Source organism: Oncorhynchus kisutch, linkage group LG26 (genome assembly GCF_002021735.2).
Source record: "Oncorhynchus kisutch isolate 150728-3 linkage group LG26, Okis_V2, whole genome shotgun sequence".
NCBI classification, from domain to species: domain Eukaryota; kingdom Metazoa; phylum Chordata; class Actinopteri; order Salmoniformes; family Salmonidae; genus Oncorhynchus; species Oncorhynchus kisutch.
Genome location: NC_034199.2, coordinates 38428392 through 38449340, shown reverse-complemented (window position 1 = coordinate 38449340; position 20949 = coordinate 38428392). Strand labels below are relative to the sequence as shown.

Below are 20949 nucleotides of genomic sequence, written 5' to 3'. Positions count from 1 at the left end.
ACATTGGGTCTGCATGCAAGGCTCTCTGACAGGTTGGGTCAGCTTCAAGGTGTGTGTGTACATTGGGTCTGCATGCAAGGCTCTCTGACAGGTTGGGTCAGCTTCAAGGTGTGTGTGTACATTGGGTCTGCATGCAAGGCTCTCTGACAGGTTGGGTCAGCTACAAGGTGTGTGTGTACATTGGGTCTGCATGCAAGGCTCTCTGACAGGTTGGGTCAGCTTCAAGGTCAAAGCTACAGCTACGTCCCCAATGAGTGTGTTTCTGTGGATCACTGTCCACAATGTATTAATCATATAATCTCTTCTTTTTCATTTTCTCCTCTCTCTCTCTCCCCTCCCTACCTACCTATCCTCTACCCCTACATCTCTTACTCCCTCTCTCTTTCCCACTCCTTCTCTCCCCCTCTCTCCCCCTGTCTCAGGTTGGCTACACGAATTGGGAAAGCGTCTGGGCACCCCTTATTTTGTATCTCCCCTGGCCACTCTGGCTCCTGATTTGCTGCACCCTGCAATTGTTGACTCCCTGCATGCCAACAGCAGCCAATGGAATGTGTCCGGGTCGGAGCTGGCGGGGCGAGACTCGTGGAACACCAGTCAGTGGAACGTCACGTGGATGGGGGCTGGGGTGGGGGTCAGGGTGGGTCAGGGTGGAGGGATGCTGGGTGGGGGTCCGTCAGTGAGGAGCTCCTACGTGACGTCTCTGTACTTCGCTCTGAGCAGTCTGACCAGCGTGGGCTTCGGAAACGTCTCAGCCAACACAGACTCAGAGAAGATCTTCTCCATCTGCACCATGCTCATAGGAGGTGAGTCCCTGGAGATACAATAGGAACATTATTGGTTAGTGAGAATGTCAGGTTTCAGTGGTGTCAGGGGATAGATAAACCATCTGCTGTGTGCCTCCTCTCCTGTCCCTCTCTGGTGTATTCTGTTTAGAACTAGACCAGTGATTCTACAGCTATTCAACAATGCTATGGCATATTGTCATTAGCTAAGACATAACTGAGAGTTATATCTCTCTCTCTCTCTCTCTCTCTCTCTCTCTCTCTCTCTCTTACACGCACACACAAATGTCATTATGTGCAAATAGTTCAAGTACAATAGGGGGAAAAATATATATATATAAATATGGGTTGCATTTACACTTCACTGGTTGACCTTATCTTGTGGCAACAGGCAATATTGCTCCTGTGATGGCACACTGTGGGATTTCCCTCAATAGATATGATGGAAACATGTGGTTTGTTTTCGAACCCTTTGTGGATCTGTGTAATCTGAGGGAAATATGTGTCTCTAATATGGTCATATATTTGGCAGGAGGTTACGAAATGCAGCTTAGTTTCCATCACATTTTGTGGGCAGTGTGCACATAGCCTGCCTTCTCAAGAGCCAGGTCTGCCTATGGAGGTCTTTCTCAATAGCAAGGCTATGCTCACTGAGTCTGTACATAGTCAAAGCTTTCATTAAGTTTGGGTCAGTGGCAGTGGTCAGGTATTGTGCCACTGTGTACTCTCTGTTTAGGGACAAATAGCATTCTAGTTTGGAAAGAAATTTGTTTTTTTGTCAATTTTAACCGCACACTTGTTGTTTGTGTACATGGATATTATAACGCTGTATGTTTTACCCCCAACACCACTTTCCATCCATTTGTATAGCAGACCCTCATGCCAAATTGAGTCAGAAGCTTTTTTTAAATCAATTTGGGTGTGTAGGGTGAATACGTGGTCTGTCGTACAATAATTTGTTAAACAGCCAATTGGACATTTGCTCAGTACATTGTTTTCACAAGTTATCTCTGAAATGTTCCAAAATAAAACACCTGAAATATCACATTTACACAAGTATTCAGACCCTTTACTCAGTACTTTGTTGAAGCACCTTTGGCTGTGATTCTTTTCTGCAGATACTCTCAAGCTCTGTCAGGTTTGATGGAGAGCATTGCTGCACAGCTATTTTCAGGTCACTCCAGAGATGTTCGATCGGGTTCAGGTCCAGGCTCTGGCTCTGGCTGGGCCACTCAAAGACATTTAGAAACTTGTTCCAAAGCCACTCCTGTATACTCTTGGCTGTGTGCTTAGGGTCGTTGTCCTGTTGGAAGGTGAACCTTCATCCCAGTCTGAGGTCCTGAGCGCTCTGGATCAAAGATCTCTCTGTACTTTGCTCTGTTCATCTTTCATCTTTCCTTCGATCCTGACTAGTCTCCTTGTCACTGCCGCTGAAAAAGATCCCCACAGCATGATGCTGCCACCACCATGCTTCACCTTAAGGATGATGCCAGGTTTCCTCCAGACGTGACACTTGGCATTCAGGCCAAAGAGTTCAATCTTGTTTTCATCAGACCAGATAATCTTGTTTCTCATGGTCTGAGAGTCTTTAGGTGCCTTTTGACAAACTCCAAGCGGCCTGTCATGTTCCTTTTACTGAGGAGTGGCTTCAGTCTGGCCATTCTACCATAAAGGCCTGATTGGTGGAGTGATACAGAGATGGTTGTCCTTCTGGAAGGTTCTCCCATCTCCACAGAGGAACTCTGGAGCTCTGTCAGAGTGACCATCAGGTTCTTGGTCACCTCCGTGCAGCCAACTCTAGGAAGAGTCTTGGTGGTTTCAAACTTCTTCCATTTAAGAAAGATGGGAGCAGGTGGACTCCAATCAAGTTGTAGAAACAACCTCATGGCTTGGTTTTTGGACATAAACAACATAAAATTGTGGGACCTTGTATAGACAGGTGTGTGCCTTTCCAAATAATCTCCAATCAATTGAATTTACAACAGGTTGACTGCAATCAAGTTATAGAAACATCTCAAGGATGATCAATGGAAACAGGATGCACTTGAGCTCAATTTCAAGTCTCATGGTAAAGGGTCTGAATACTTGTTTTTATTTATAATGAATTTGCAAAAAAAATCTGAAAACCTGTTTTCGCTTTGTCATTATGGGGTATTGTGTGTAGATTGCTGAGGATTTTTTTCCCTCAATTTAATCCATTTTAGAATAAAGCTGTAACGTAACAAAATGTGGAAAAAGTCAAGGGATATGAAAAGTTTGTACAAACCTACTCATTCCAGGGTTTTTCTTTATTTTTACTATTTTAGAATAATAGTGAAGACATCAAAACTATGAAATAACACATATGGACACATAGTAACCAACAAAGTGTTAAACAAAACAAAGTACATTTTAGATTTTAGATTCTTTAAAGTAGCTTTTGCCTTGATGAAAGTTTTGCACAGTTTTTTTCATCTGTACAAACAATAGTACGCAAGTATAAACACCATGGGACCACACAGCCCTCATACCACCCAGGAAGGAGACGCATTCTGTCTCCTAGAGATGAACTTACTTTGGTGCAAAAAGTGCAAATCAATCCCAGAACAACAGCAAAGGACCTTGTGAAGATGCTAGGAAGAAGCCACTGCTCCAAAACCGCCATAAAAAAAGCCAGACTATGGTTTGCAACTGCACATGGGGACAAAGGTCGTACTTTTTGGAGAAATGTCCTCTGGTCTGATGAAACAAAAATAGAACTGTTTGGCCATAATGACCATCGTTATGTTTGGAGGAAAAAGGGGGAGGCTTTCAAGCCGAAGAACACCATCCCATCCGTGAAGCACAGGGGTGGCAGCATCATGTTGTGGGGGTGCATTGCTGCAGGAGTGACTGGTGCACTTCACAAAATAGATGGCATCATGAGGACGGAAAATGATGTGGATATCTTGAAGCAGCATCTCAAGACATCAGTCAGAAAGTTAAAGCTTGGTCGCAAATGGGTCTTCCAAATGGACAATGACTCCAAGCATACTTCCAAAGTTGTGGCAAAATGGCTCAAGGACAACAAATCAAGATATTGGAGTGGCCATGACAAAGCCCTGACCTCAATCCCATAGAAAATGTGTGGGCAGAACTGAAAAAGCGTGTGCACGCAAGGAGGCCTACAAACCTGACTCAGTTACACCAGCTCTGTCAGGAGGAATGGGCCAAAATTCACCCAACTTATTGAGGGAAGCTTGTGGAAGGATACCCGAAATGTTTGACCCAAGTTAAACAATTTAAAGGCAATGCTACCAAATACTAATTGAGTGTATGTAAACTTCTGACCCACTGGGAATGTAATGAAAGAAATAAAACCTCAAATAAATCATTCTCTCTGCTATTATTCAGACATTTCACATTCTTAAAATAAAGTGATCCTAACTGACCTAAAACAGCAAATTTTTACTAGGATTAAATGTCAGGAATTGTGAAAAACTGAGTTTAAATGTATTTGGCTAAGGTGTATGGAATATTCCGACTTCATCTGTAGGTCCCCCAGTACCAGGTCCTTCAAATTGCTCATGGATGCTCTCTATGCCCCATAGTTTTAGTGAATGCAGGCTTAGACTACATCTCCCATGAGGCCACACCACAGAGAAAAAGCACTTTCCTGGTCCCATTTTGGGATGATTAAATATGGAAACATTCTCCTCAGATTTAAAAACAGCAACGTTTTGGCAGTAAACTGCCTTTTCTAGGGCTTCCTGCAAATGGAACAACTGTCAATAATGTAACTAGAGAGTGGTGGATGGCCCCCCATTTCACATGGTACCCTATGGGCCCTGATCAAAAGTAGTTCACTATTTAGGAAATAGGGGGCCATTTGGCATGCTGTACTTCCAGTCTAGTTCTTATTTAGTTAGAGTGGGGCAGTAAAGGTCTGATTCATGAGATAGAGATGTGGTGATTTTTAGGGGTGGGTGCATTGATGAAAGAGGACATATTCTCAGGCCACTTTAAAACCAAGTGTGGCAGCCACATAGACACACCCACACAACCCCCCCAGACACACAACACACAACCACATACACACATACAGTAAATCCTGCCCGTTGTCTCATTAGAATATGTACAGTAAATATGTAAAAATAGGACATTTGCTTAACCTGCCCTGCCTGGAGAGTTGAGGTTTAAACACAGCCGAACTAGCTCCAGTCCTATACTATAACGTAACTGTGACGATATGCCAGACAGATGGAGAGCATTGACTGAAACAGAGAGAGACAGCCTCACAGGGAGAAACAATAGGCATACACAACAACCTGTCTACCCAGAACCAGACTGTTAAACAATAACAATAACAATGATGAAACCATCCAGGATCATTGGACCGGGATAATCAGTCTGTCTAATAGTTCAGGGGAGAGTCTGGCCCTGCCCATGTGGCTGCTTCAATTGGCTCTAATAGTTAACAATCCATGTACACACACACTTCAACACCCTCGTTAGCGGCGCCTCCCTCAGACACACACCCTCACACTCAACCTCAATCACTGATGTAAACACACACACACACACACACATTCTTGCAAACCCTCAAACAACCACCCACACAATCACACAGAGTCAAAGTGTTCTGTTCCATCAGTGCAGAGTGAGTGTGTGTGTGCAGCTCTCAGACTGCAGATCAGATCACTGTCAGACTGGAACCTCATCTCCTCTCCCCTCCGCAGTAGCTGTCAGCATGGAGAGAGAGAGAGGGAGAAGAGGAGAGAAGAGGAGAGAGAGAGGGGAGAGGAGGAGAGAGAGAGAGAAAGGGAGAGAGAGAGAGAGAGAGAGGGGAGGGAGAGAGAGAAGAGAGGAGGAGAGAGAGAGAAGAGGAGAGAGGAGGAGAGAGAGAGAGAGAAGAGGAGAGAGAGGGGAGGGAGAGAGAGAAGAGGAGAGAGAGAGGAGGGGAGAAAAATAGAGAGAGAGAGAAAGAGAGAGAAAGGGAGAGAGAGAGAGAGAGAGAGAGAGAGAGAGAGCGAAGCAGTGAGATTGGCACATCTCTATTTTGGCAGGGGTATGCTATTGAAATGCTGTGAGCAGTGAACCTCCTTTAAGTATGACTGACAGCTATTTTCCGAGCTTGGTACATAAGATTATTGTGCATCTAATATCTATATATCTATCTATATGTGCAGTACATTCGGAAAGTATTCAGACTCCTTGACTTTTTACACATTTTGCTACGTTACAGCCTCATTCTAAAATGGATTAAATCGTTTTACCGACTCATCAATCTACACACAATAACACAACGCCCCAGAATGACCAAGCAAAAAGAGGTTTTTGTTAAATGTATTAAAAATAAAAAACTTAAATATCATATTTACATAAGTATTCAGACCCTTTACTCAGTATTTTGTTGAAGCACCTTTGGCAGTGATTACAGCCTTGAGTCTTCTTGGGTATGACGCTACACGCTTGACACACCTGTATTTGGGGAGTTTTTCCCATTCTTCTCTGCAGATCCTCTCAAGCTCTGTCAGGTTGGATGGGGAGCGTCGTTGCACAGCTATTTTCAGATCTCGTCAGAGATGCTAGATCGGGTTCAAGTCCAGGCTCTGGCTGGGCCACTCAAGGACATTCAGAGACTTGTCCCGAAGCCACTCCTGCGTTGTCTTGGCTGTGTGCTTAAGGTTGCTGTCCTGTTGGAAGGTGAACCTTCACCCCAGCCTGAGGTCCTGAGCGTTCTGGAGCAGGTTTTCATCAAGGATCTCTCTGTACTTTGCTACGTTCATCTTTCCCTCGATCCTGACTAGTCTGACTAGTGAAAAACATCCCACAGCATGATGCTACCACCACCATGCTTCACTGTGGATGGGGATGGTGTCAGATTTCCTCCAGACGTGACGCTTGGCATTCAGGCCAAAGACTTCAATCTTGGTTTCATCAGACCAGATAATCTTGTTTCTCATGGTCTGAGAGTCCTTTAGGTGCCTTTTGGAAAACTCTAAGTGGGCTGTCATGTGACTTTTACTGAGGAGTGTCTTCCGTCTGGCCACTCTACCTTAAAGGCCTGATCGGTGAAGTGCTGCAGAGTAGAAGAGCCTTGGTGGTTCCGAATGTCTCCATTGAAGAATGATGGAGGCCACTGTGTTGTTGGGGAGCTTCAATGCTACAAAAATATTTTGGTGCCCTTCCCCAGATCTGTGCCTCGACACAATCCTGTCTCGGAGCTCTACGGACAATCCCTTCAACTTCCTGGCTTGGTTTTTTGCTCTGACATGTACTGTCAACTGTGGGACCTTATATAGACAGGTGTGTGCCTTTCCAAATCATATCCAATCAACTGAATTTACCACAGGTGGACTCCAAACAAGTTGTAGAAACATCTCAAGGATGATCAATGGAAACAGGATGCACATGAGCTACATTTCGAGCAAAGGGTCTGAATACTTATGTAAATAAGGTATCTGTTTTTTTGTTTTTTTTATAAATCAGATTTTTCTTTGTCATTATGGGGTATTGTGATGTCATTATGGGGTATTGTGATGTCATTATGGGGTATTGTGATGTCATTATGGGGTATTATGATGTCATTATGGGGTATTGTGATGTCATTATGGGGTATTGTGATGTCATTATGGGGTATTGTGATGTCATTATGGGGTATTATGTGTAGATTAATGAGGGAAACATGTGTTTATCCCCTTCCCCTTTTCCATTTTTGGAAAATGAAAAGGGGTCTGAATACTTTCCGAATGCACTGTATATGAAACTGTTTTCTGTTTCTATCGTTATGTATTAATATAATACTGATTCTGATTTTGAACACACACACACACACACAGATACACACGCACAGATACACACACACACAGACACACACACACACACACACACACACACACACACACACACACACACACACACACACACACACACACACACACACACACACACACACACACACACACACACACACACACACACACACACACACACAAACATTAACCAGTCCTTGTCCCTCTGCCTCCAGCCCTGATGCATGCGGTGGTGTTTGGTAACGTGACCGCCATCATTCAGAGGATGTACTCTCGGCGCTCCCTCTACCACACCCGTACCAAGGACCTGAAGGACTTCATCAGGGTCCACCGCCTGCCCAAAGCCCTGGAGCAACGTATGCTGGAGTGTTTCCAGACCACCTGGTCCGTCAACAACGGCATCGATGTCAGTGAGGTGGGTTAGAACAACAGAAGTCTCTCTCTGTCACTCACGCTTTGCTCTCACTGTCTCTCACTGTCACTCACGCCTTGCTCTCACTGTCTCTCTCTGTCACTCACGCTTTGCTCTCACTGTCTCTCTCTGTCACGCACGCCTTGCTCTCACTGTCTCTCTCTGTCACTCATGCTTTGCTCTCACTGTCTCTCTCTGTCACTCACGCTTTGCTCTCACTGTCTCTCTCTGTCACTCACGCCTTGCTCTCACTGTCTCTCTCTGTCACTCACGCTTTGCTCTCACTGTCTCTCTCTGTCACTCACGCTTTGCTCTCACTGTCTCTCTCTGTCACGCACGCTTTGCTCTCACTGTCTCTCTCTGTCACGCACGCCTTGCTCTCACTGTCTCTCTCTGTCACTCACGCCTTGCTCTCACTGTCTCTCTCTGTCACTCACGCCTTGCTCTCACTGTCTCTCTCTGTCACTCACGCCTTGCTCTCACTGTCACTCACGCCTTGCTCTCACTGTCTCTCTCTGTCACTCACGCCTTGCTCTCACTGTCTCTCTGTCACTCACGCCTTGCTCTCACTGACTCTCTCTGTCACTCACGCCTTGCTCTCACTGTCTCTCTCTGTCACTCACGCTTTGCTCTCAGTGTTTCTCACGTCTATGTTCTCTTCTGTCACTCACGTCTATGCTCTCACTGTCTCAAACGTCTATGCTCTCACATCTATGCTCTCACTGACTCTCACGTCTATGCTCTCACTGTCTCTAACGTCTATGCTCTCACTGTTTCTCACGTCTATGCTCTCACTGTTTCTCACGTCTATGCTCTCACTGACTCTCACGTCTATGCTCTCACTGACTCTCACATCTATGCTCTCACTGACTCTCACGTCTATGCTCTCACTGACTCTCACACCTTCACTCTCACTGTCTCTTCTCTTTCCCCTCTCTCTCTCAATCTCGCTCTTCTCTATCTCTTCTCTCTCTCTCTCTTCTTTCACTCTGTCATGTTTTCTTTTCAATGCTGCTGTTGGTTCCTCCTGTGTTGATTCTTCTGTCAGTTCTTTTCTCAAGTCCTATCACTTGTTTTGCCTCTCTTCCCCCTGTGTCACCTCTTCAACTTTCCATCTCATCTGTCAATCCCCTCTGTCCCAACTCAATCGCTCATATTTGATTCCCTTTCTCATTTTGCTTCACTAGTTGTTGAAGGACTTCCCAGATGAGCTGAGGGCAGACATCGCCATGCACCTGAACAAAGAGCTGCTACAGCTGCCGCTGTTTGAGTCGGCCAGTAGGGGGTGTCTGCGCTCCCTGTCCCTCATCATCAAGACGTCGTTCTGCGCCCCGGGGGAGTATCTCATCCGCCAGGGAGACGCCCTGCAGGCCATCTACTTTGTCTGCTCTGGGTCCATGGAGGTGCTGAAGGACAACACTGTGCTGGCTATACTGGGTAAGGAAGCCAGTCACACACACGCACACACACATGCACACACACACACACACATGCACACACACACACACATGCACACACACACACACATGCACACACACGCACACACACATGCACACACACACACACACACATGTCGTTGGAAAAGTCATTCATGGCCACGTAATGAAAAAACAAATTAACTTTCAAATTAACCCTGACCTACACACACATGCACAGACACACGTGCACAGACACACATGCACAGACACACGTGCACAGACACACATGCACAGACACACGTGCACAGACACACATGCACAGACACGCATGCACAGACACACATGCACAGACACACGTGCACAGACACACGTGCACAGACATACGTGCACAGACATATGTGCACAGACACGCATGCACAGACACGTGCACAGACACACATGCACAGACATATGTGCACAGACATATGTACACAGACACTCATGCACAGACATATGTGCACAGACATATGTGCACAGACATATGTGCCAGACATATGTGCACAGACACGTGCACAGACACGCATGCACAGACATATTGGCACAGACATATGTGCACAGACATATGTGCACAGACATATGTGCACAGACACGCATGCACAGACATATGTGCACAGACATATGTGCACAGACACGCATGCACAGACATATGTGCACAGACATATGTGCACAGACACGTGCACAGACACGCATGCACAGACATATGTGCACAGACATATGTGCACAGACATATGTGCACAGACACGCATGCACAGACATATGTGCACAGACATATGTGCACAGACACGTGCACAGACACGCATGCACAGACATATGTGCACAGACATATGTGCACAGACAAGTGCACAGACACGCATGCACAGACATATGTGCACAGACATATGTGCACAGACATACGTGCACAGACACACGTGCATAGACACACGTGCACACACAGAGTTGAGTGTGTGACAGACTGACAAAGGATAATTTCCCAGTATACTGGCCGAGGTGACGTTCACTCAGACAGACCTGGAGACTGGGAGGAGAACTAGCTGATGTGGAAACTAGGAACATGAAGGAGAGGAGAGATGGAGGAAAAAGAGAAGGAAAGGCTAGAGATGTTCTGTTAGATTCAAGTAAGAGAGATAAGAGAACAAAAATAACCACGAAAAAATGGAAAAAACAAACATGTGACTGAATAAAATAACATCACATAGGCAGGAATCAGTATCTGCTGCCCCTCCCACGGCTTCCCCTCCCACGCCCTCCCCTCCCACGGCTTCCCCTCCCACGGCTTCACCTCCCACGGCTTCACCTCACACGGCTTCACCTCCCACGGCCTACACTCCCACGGCCGCCCCTCCCACGGCCTACCCTCCCACGGCTATACCTCCCACGGCTTCCCCTCCCACGCCCTCCCCTCCCACGCCCTCCCCTCCCACGGCCTCCCCTAACACGCCTCACCTCCCACGGCCACCCCTCCCACGGCCTCCCCTCCCACGGCTTCCCCTCCCACGGCTCCCCCTCCCACGTCCTCCCCTCCCACGTCCTCCCCTCCCACGTCCCCCCCTCCCACGTCCCCCCCTCCCACATCCACCCCTCCCACGTCCCCCCCTCCCACGTCCTCCCCTCCCACGTCCTCCCCTCCCACGTCCTCCCCTCCCACGGCTTGGCAGATTTGAACACTGATTAGTGGCTAAATTGGAAAACAGTGGCTGTACAGTAACATGCTATACATGACGTCAGAGCTCAGTGTCTGTACAGTAACATGCTATACATGACGTCAGAGCTCAGTGGCTGTACAGTAACATGCTATACATGACGTCAGAGCTCAGTGGCTGTACAGTAACATGCTATACATGACGTCAGAGCTCAGTGTCTGTACAGTAACATGCTATACATGACGTCAGAGCTCAGTGGCTGTTCAGTAACATGCTATACATGACGTCAGAGCTCAGTGGCTGTACAGTAACATGCTATACATGACGTCAGAGCTCAGTGGCTGTACAGTAGCATGCTATACATGACGTCAGAGCTCAGTCTCCACTTCACAGCTCTCTGTGGGTTTTGAGCAAATTTTGTAAATGTTTTGTTGTCTGAGTGAGGGAAAAATGTAGATTCATGTTTTGTTGTCTATGTGAGGGAAAAATGTAGATTCATGTTTTGTTGTCTGAGTGAGGGAAAAATGTAGATTCATGTTTTGTTGTCTGAGTGAGGGAAAAATGTAGATTCATGTTTTGTTGTCTGAGTGAGGGAAAAATGTAGATTCATGTTTTGTTGTCTGAGTGAGGGAAAGACTGTAGATTACAAGGACTCAATGTATTTAGCAAAATGAGAAGATTAGAATGAATACCACTTTGATGTCATAAAAGCAAGCCAAGCACCCAGGAGTCCAAATGTGCACTTCACATTCCCATATCATAAAACTCATGTGATATACAGTGTGAAGGTTCATGATCACTATGTTTGATGTGTAGTTACAAGATGACATGGCGTTATACCCTGGGTTGTCCTGAACAGAAAGAGACCATGTTGGTTGTATTGTGAAGTATCTGAAAGCACTCATGATTCAATTCTATGTGACCAAAATGACCATCTGCTTCTCTGAACTGCCTGGTGAAAGAATAACACTGTAAGATGTATTTTTATAACCTAGCCAGTCATGTTGGCAAGAGAACGAGCTTTGAAATGATGCCCACCTGACCCAGATTGTGATTTATAATGGACCGTTTTTGGATTGCGTTAACAGCAACAGTAACTGTGTGATGGCAGGGATGCAGGGCTGTTCCAAAGAATACAACCACAACTACGCTTGCTCTAGTTCCTCAATGGCACCGCCAGGAGAGCTCAAAAAAGCACCTTTATAGTTTAAGACTTCTTTGAGTCATAAAAGTGCATTGAAATTGAGTAGGTACTGTGCACACTTTGGAGAGGTGTGGCCACTTGGAAACATCCGTTTCCACCAAACATCACACAAACCATTGTCAGAACATTTTTATCATCTTACTGATTGTATCCAGAGTATTTTTAGATTTCGTTATCAACAAATGTGGCGACAAGTACAGCAACTGTAAAATGCTCACCAAATCAACGGTGTAATGTTTTGGATTCAGTCTTGTCAGGTGAACTGTTTTCCTCACCTTTCGTCTAATCATTTCCCATAATCCCCAAACTGTTCCCTTTTTAATTGCTGCCATGGTTTTGCATATGCTTTCCATAATTGTTCAATTAAGCCCTATCCCTATAGACCAGTTCCCACATGTGTAAGGAGTTAAGGTGATATGGTGTGTAAATCTCTCTATATGCCACAGCGTCAGACAGATAGAAGAAGGCCTGAAACACTGGGCTGGTAGATGTCTGTACGTACTGCTGACTGCTCTGCTGTGACATGTGAAGACATTCAAATAACACACACACACAGTCACACACAGTCACACACACACACACACACACACACAGTCACACACAGTCACACACACACACACACAGTCACACACACAGTCACACACAGTCACACACACAGTCACACACAGTCACACACAGTCACACACACACACACAGGGGCAGGGTTGAGACTGCGGCTATCTTCCTTCCTCCAAACATGGCTACCACAGTGCCTGACAGCCCTTAACTGCTGCTCTACACAACTATCCAACAGTCACACAACTATAGAACACACACACACACACTCAACATGTAGAATCCACACACACAAACTCAACACCTAGATAAGACTCAAAGGCTTAGTGTCACACACACACACACACAAACTCAACATGTAGAATCCACACACGCAAACTCAACACCTAGATTAGACTCACAGGCTTAGTGTCACACACACACACACACACACACACACACACACACACACACACACACACACACACACACACACACACACACACACACACACACACACACACACACACACACACAGGCTCAATCAATACATTTTCCCCCCACATTCTTTCTGTTTAGGTTGTGAATTATGCACAGTAATCCACCTACCTCCAGAGAGAAGAGCCACCTATCCTTCCTGTCCCTGTAGACACACCTTATATCAGACCACACACAGTCTTCTTATCTAACCACACATGACACATGGCTTATAGAACCACATAACTTCTCCGTTAAGACTGCAATATGCTGTACATACACATGCAGTCTGCAGTAGACTGGAAATATGTTTCTGCCACACTCTGCTCTGTAAAGAACACCAGCAAAATGAAGGGGTACCATGCATCACTTGAAACTCCTTCACTCAAATCAGGGCTCAAAGGTTAGCAGTGTTGCTGCTGGTTTTCTTCTTTCCCTGGAAGTAAAACCTGAATCAGTCCCTGATTAGAGGGGACGGGTTGGAATCCAGCAGTGCTGCGGACCCGAGGCCCTGCTCCTCACCTCAATGTTAAAGTAAAAAACATGTTTCCATTTTTATTGATCTTAAAAGTGGTACATGTGGGACATCATCACATCACATGATGTACTGCATACTGGACTTCATTACACTGGACCTTTATCATTACACTGGACCTTTATCATTACACTGGACCTTTATCATTACACTGGACCTTTATCATTACACTGGACCTTTATCATTACACTGGACTTCATTACACTGGACCTTTATCATTACACTGGACCTTTATCATTACACTGGACTTCATTACACTGGACCTTTATCATTACACTGGACCTTTATCATTACACTGGACCTCCATCATTACACTGGACCTTTATCATTACACTGGACCTTTATCATTACACTGGACCTTTATCATTACACTGGACCTCCATCATTACACTGGACTTCATTACACTGGACCTTTATCATTACACTGGACTTCCATCATTACACTGGACTTCCATCATTACACTGGACCTTTATCATTACACTGGACCTTTATCATTACACTGGACCTCCATCATTACACTGGACTTCATTACACTGGACCTTTATCATTACACTGGACCTTTATCATTACACTGGACCTCCATCATTACACTGGACCTTTATCATTACACTGGACTTCATTACACTGGACTTCATTACACTGGACCTTTATCATTACACTGGACCTTTATCATTACACTGGACCTTTATCATTACACTGGACCTTTATCATTACACTGGACCTTTATCATTACACTGGACCTCCATCATTACACTGGACTTCATTACACTGGACCTCCATCATTACACTGGACCTTTATCATTACACTGGACCTTTATCATTACACTGGACTTCATTACACTGGACTTCATTACACTGGACCTTTATCATTACACTGGACCTTTATCATTACACTGGACCTTTATCATTACACTGGACCTTTATCATTACACTGGACCTTTATCATTACACTGGACCTCCATCATTACACTGGACTTCATTACACTGGACCTCCATCATTACACTGGACCTTTATCATTACACTGGACCTTTATCATTACACTGGACTTCATTACACTGGACCTTTATCATTACACTGGACCTTTATCATTACACTGGACCTTTATCATTACACTGGACCTTTATCATTACACTGGACTTCATTACACTGGACCTTTATCATTACACTGGACTTCCATCATTACACTGGACCTTTATCATTACACTGGACTTCATTACACTGGACCTTTATCATTACACTGGACTTTTATCATTACACTGGACTTTTATCATTACACTGGACCTTTATCATTACACTGGACCTTTATCATTACACTGGACTTCCATCATTACACTGGACCTTTATCATTACACTGGACTTCATTACACTGGACCTTTATCATTACACTGGACTTTTATCATTACACTGGACTTTTATCATTACACTGGACCTTTATCATTACACTGGACCTCCATCATTACACTGGACCTCCATCATTACACTGGACCTCCATCATTACACTGGACCTCCATCATTACACTGGACCTCCATCATTACACTGGACTTGACATCATGACAACTGGACCTCCATCATTACACTGGACCTCCATCATTACACTGGACCTCCATCATTACACTGGACTTCCATCATTACACTGGACCTCCATCATTACACTGGACCTCCATCATTACACTGGACCTTTATCATTACACTGGACCTCCATCATGACAACTGGATCTCCATCATTACACTGGACCTCCATCATTACACTGGACCTCCATCATTACACTGGACCTCCATCATTACACTGGACCTTTATCATTACACTGGACCTTTATCATTACACTGGACCTTTATCATTACACTGGACCTCCATCATTACACTGGACCTCCATCATTACACTGGACTTCCATCATTACACTGGACCTCCATCATTACACTGGACCTCCATCATTACACTGGACCTCCATCATTACACTGGACCTCCATCATTACACTGGACCTCCATCATTACACTGGACCTTTATCATTACACTGGACCTCCATCATTACACTGGACCTCCATCATTACACTGGACCTCCATCATTACACTGGACCTCCATCATTACACTGGACCTTTATCATTACACTGGACCTCCATCATTACACTGGACCTTTATCATTACACTGGACCTATATCATTACACTGGACTTCCATCATTACACTGGACCTCCATCATTACACTGGACCTTTATCATTACACTGGACCTCCATCATTACACTGGACCTCCATCATTACACTGGACCTCCATCATTACACTGGACCTTTATCATTACACTGGACCTTTATCATTACACTGGACTTCCATCATTACACTGGACCTCCATCATTACACTGGACCTTTATCATTACACTGGACCTTTATCATTACACTGGACTTCCATCATTACACTGGACCTCCATCATTACACTGGACCTTTATCATTACACTGGACCTTTATCATTACACTGGACCTTTATCATTACACTTGACCTTTATCATTACACTGGACCTCCATCATTACACTGGACTTCATTACACTGGACCTCCATCATTACACTGGACCTTTATCATTACACTGGACCTTTATCATTACACTGGACCTTTATCATTACACTGGACCTCCATCATTACACTGGACCTCCATCATTACACTGGACCTTTATCATTACACTTGACCTTTATCATTACACTGGACCTCCATCATTACACTGGACCTCCATCATTACACTGGACCTCCATCATTACACTGGACCTCCATCATTACACTGGACCTCCATCATTACACTGGACCTCCATCATTACACTGGACCTCCATCATTACACTGGACTTCCATCATTACACTGGACCTCCATCATTACACTGGACCTCCATCATTACACTGGACCTCCATCATTACACTGGACTTGACATCATGACAACTGGACTTTTATCATTACACTGGACCTTTATCATTACTCTGTTATCAAACAATAATGAGGCTATATACAGGGGCTATCGGTACCGAGTCAATGTGCGGGGGTACAGCTTAGTCCAGGTAATTTTTACATGTAGGTATGGGTAAGGTGACTATGCATAGATAGTGTAAAAACAAATGGAGGGGGGTGTCAATGTAAATTGTCCAGGTGGCCATTTGATTAATTGTTCAGCAGTCTTATGGCTTGGAGGTAGAAGCTGTTAAAGATTCTATTGGTCCTAGACTTGGCACTCTGGTACCGCTTGCCGTGTGGTAGCAGCGAGAACAGTCTACGACTTGGGTGACTGGAGTCTTTGACAAAAAAAATTGGGGCCTTCCTCTGACACCGCCTAGAATATAGGTTCTGGATGGCAGGAAGCTTTTGGAATTGAATTTAATTTATTGACCCCAGTGATGTACTGGACCGTACGTACTACCCTCTGTAGCGCCTTACAGTCAGATGCCGAGCAGTTGCTATACCAGGCAGTGAAGGATGCTTTCGAAGGTGCATCTGTAGAACTTTTTGAGGATCTGGGTACCCATGCCAAATCCTTTCAGTCTCCTGAGGGGGAAAAGGTGTCATCATGCCCTCTCCACCACTGGGCCATGATAGTTTGTTGGTGATGTGGACACCAAGGAACTTGAAACTCTCGACCCTCTCCACTACAGCCCCATTGATGTTAATGAGGGCCTGTTCGGCCAGCCTTTTCCTGTAGTCCACGATCAGCTCCTTTATCTTGTTCACATTGAGGGAGAGGTTGTTGTCCTGTCACCACGCTGCCAGGTCTCTGACCTCCTTCCAATAAGCTGTTGTTGGTGATCAGACCTATCACTGGTGTAAAATACTGCATGTGCATAATGATGACGGGTGTGTGTTTGTGCAAATCCGTACGTGGAAGGCCAGGAGCAGAAGTGTGTAAGTGTTTGAGGGTGATGACATGAGCAAGAATAAGATCACAGACACGTGTATGTGTCTGTCTGTAACAGGGGAAGGATGATATTCAAGGCTGCACTTACAGGAAAAGCACCGTGTCTGTCTGTCTGTGTGTCTGTGTGTGTGTGTGTGTGTGTGTGTGTGTGTATATGAAGAGATAAGCTAGCAGACCCTGTGTCTACTGGCGTGTGAGTCTGCGTGCTTGGACTGCTTAGTGGTAAGCTTAAGAAGCAATTATGTTGACAAAAGTGTTATGATACTACTAGGGATGCAAAGGGTCAGAAACTTTCTGGAAATTTCCAGCCATTTTCCATGGGAAGTTAAGCCCAGGAATTTTGCTTAAATTCATCAAATTACCTGATAACAGTCAACCTTTTTTTGTGGGATACACATAAGGCAATTCCAGGTCTTGTGGCATATTTTGGTTAAACTATCCCCAATTCAATGGAATTGCAACCCTCTGCATGCACAGTGCATTCTTCCATCACATGTACAGCTGCTTCTCAAGATCTTGCACACTAATGAGATGCTATTGATCCCACACTACTACACTGTCTGAGCCAAGGACCACATGCTTTCTGGTAAGTTTTGATTACAATACGAGGTGGGGTGAATATATTTTATGACATTATTTTTTGTTAACTAGTAAATAGTAGCCTACAGCAAAGTGTGTTTTAAATCATTTCTAACTTAGCAATTTCTGCTAGTTAGTTGTTGCTACCATGTGGGTTTTAGCTGGCTTGAGCGTGCTAACTGAGGAGTGTTAATTCACCTGTTTCCATTCATGTTTCATTTAAAAACATTTATCTTACAAAAGGAGTTGTTTAATCTAACTGCTTAACTATTTATCTGTACATGGAATTGTATTTGGGTCTTTTTTTACTCATTTTTTTCTAACCTTTACAGGAAAATGCCACGGGTACTGTCTGATGAGTGGATACATTTCATTGCAGCTAATGTAGAAGGAAAAGCTGTGTACATTTGCAAATACTGTGCCAAATCATATGTGAAGAATGCAACAAAGATGCAGAATCATCTGGCCGAGTGCATAAAGTTCCCTGAGCGCTCACAACAAGCAACCTCTGACAAAAGTCCCTCTACTTCTTTTCGAGGTGAAAATAATGAATCAGACACATTATTGATAGCAACAGCTCATGGTCCAGCCCTCCAACCAGACAGCCCTCCAACCAGACATGCTTGATCTACTCATTTGCTGGATGTAGAGTTCAACAGAGTTCAAGTGAAGGTCAAGCAAATCATAGAGAAAGAAGACTGTATTGCAATCATCTCTGATGGGTGGTTGAATGTTCGTGGGCAAGGAATAATTAATTACATCATCGCCACCCCTCAACCAGTATTCTACAAGAGCACAGACACAAGGGACAACAGACACACGCGTCTCTACATTTCAAATGAGCTGAAGGCAGTCATCCATGACCTTGGCCCACAGAAGGTATTTGCACTGGTGACAGACAATGCTGCAAACATGAAAGTTGCTTGGTCTGAAGTGGAGGAGTCCTACCCTCACATCACACCCATTGTCTGTGCTGTTCATGCATTGAATCTGCTCATCAAGGTCATCATGGCACTGAAAACAATGGATACACTCTACAACAGAGCCAAGGAAATAGTTAGGTATGTGAAAGGTCATCAGGTTATAGCAGCAATCTACCTCACCAAGCAAAGTGAGAAGAATAAGAGCACCACATTGAAGCTGCCCAGCAACATATGTTGGGGTGGTGTTCTCATCATGTTTGACAGTCTCCTGGAGGGGAAGGAGTCTCCAAGAAATGGCCATATCACAGTCTGCCGATATGGACAGCCCCATCAAGAGGATCCTCCTGGGTGATGTATTTTGGGAGAGAGTGGTAAGCAGCCTGAAACCTATAGCAGTAGACATTGCACGGATTGAGGGAGACAATGCCATCCTGTCTGATATTCAGACTCTGCTTACAGATGTAAGAGAAGAAATCCGTACTGCCCTGCCCACTTCACTGTTGTGCCAAGCAGAGGAAACTGCAGTTCTGAAATACATCAAAAAGCATGAAGACTTCTTCCTGAAGCCCAAACACAACGCAGCGTACATGTTGGGCCCCAAGTATGCTGGCAAGAGCATCCTGTCTGATGCAGATATCAACAAGGCCTATGGTGTCATCACTACCGTGTCTCACCACCTTGGCCTGGATGAGGGCAAGGTTCTTGGCTGTCTGGCGAAGTACACTTCCAAGCAAGGGCTTTGGGATGGAGATGCAATACGGCAGTCGTGCCAACATATCTCATCAGCCATCTGGAGGAAGGTACTTTGTGGATCTGAGGCTCTTTCCCCTGTTGCCTCCATCCTTCTCCAAATCCCACCAACATCAGCTGTCTCAGAGCGCAACTGGTCCTTGTTTGAGAACACACACACCAAAGCACGCAACAGGCTGACCAATATAAGGGTTGAAAAATTGGTGGCCATATGGGCAAATTTTGGGCTTTTTGAGCCTGACAAGTTAACCTCAGCAAGGTTGAAAAGTGACAGTGAAGATGAGGCCTCAGAGTCTGATGTTCAAGAGGTGGACATTGAGGAGGTCCAGGGAGAAGACATGGAAGCCTGAGAGGAAGACAACCAAAGCTTTAGTTTCTAGACTATCATTTTACAGATTATGTTTTTGGGAGATGCGATGGATCATTGGGGATCATTAAATATTCCCTTTCTTTAATCAAAGTTCAATTTAATCAAAGTTCAATTCGTGACTAAATAGTTTAAAAAAATATCTATTGGAAGGATTTAATCATTTGCAATTATGTCTACTTATGATAAGGTAAATGGTTGATGTTTCTGTCTCCATATGATATGGTAAATATATACAATGCAAAAAACATCTACATTTAAATGGTGTTAATATTAATTTGCATATACTTCCGTTAATTCCCACAGAAAGTTTCCACCTCGGAATATTCCCCAAAATGTGCAACCCTACTCACCACAAAGAGAAGGGGGAAAACAGAGAGAGAGAGAGACAGAGAGAGAGAGAGAGAGAGAGAAGGGGGGAAACAGAGAGAGAGAGAGAGAGAGAGAGAAGGGGGAAAACAGAGAGAGAGAGAGAGAGAGAAGGGGGAAAACAGAGAGAGAGAGAGAGAGACAGAGAGAGACAGAGAGAGAGACAGAGACAGGCAGGGTTTTATTTTTATTTACTCTTTTCCACACCAGTATTTCTACTTGCACATCATCATCTGCTCATCTATCACTCCAGTGT

General features: G+C 44.8%; 1 protein-coding gene across 1 annotated transcript in view; it reads left to right on the top strand.

Annotated features, from left to right (window-relative positions):
* Nucleotides 1-20949, top strand: part of kcnh3 (potassium voltage-gated channel, subfamily H (eag-related), member 3) — a gene marked incomplete in the record, with an annotated part of 212318 nt that overhangs the window by 159775 nt on the left and 31594 nt on the right. Inside the window, 3 exon segments of the mRNA XM_031805813.1 lie at nucleotides 423-803; nucleotides 7771-7970; nucleotides 9155-9404. Of these exon segments, the coding sequence (XP_031661673.1) occupies nucleotides 423-803; nucleotides 7771-7970; nucleotides 9155-9404 (831 nt within the window).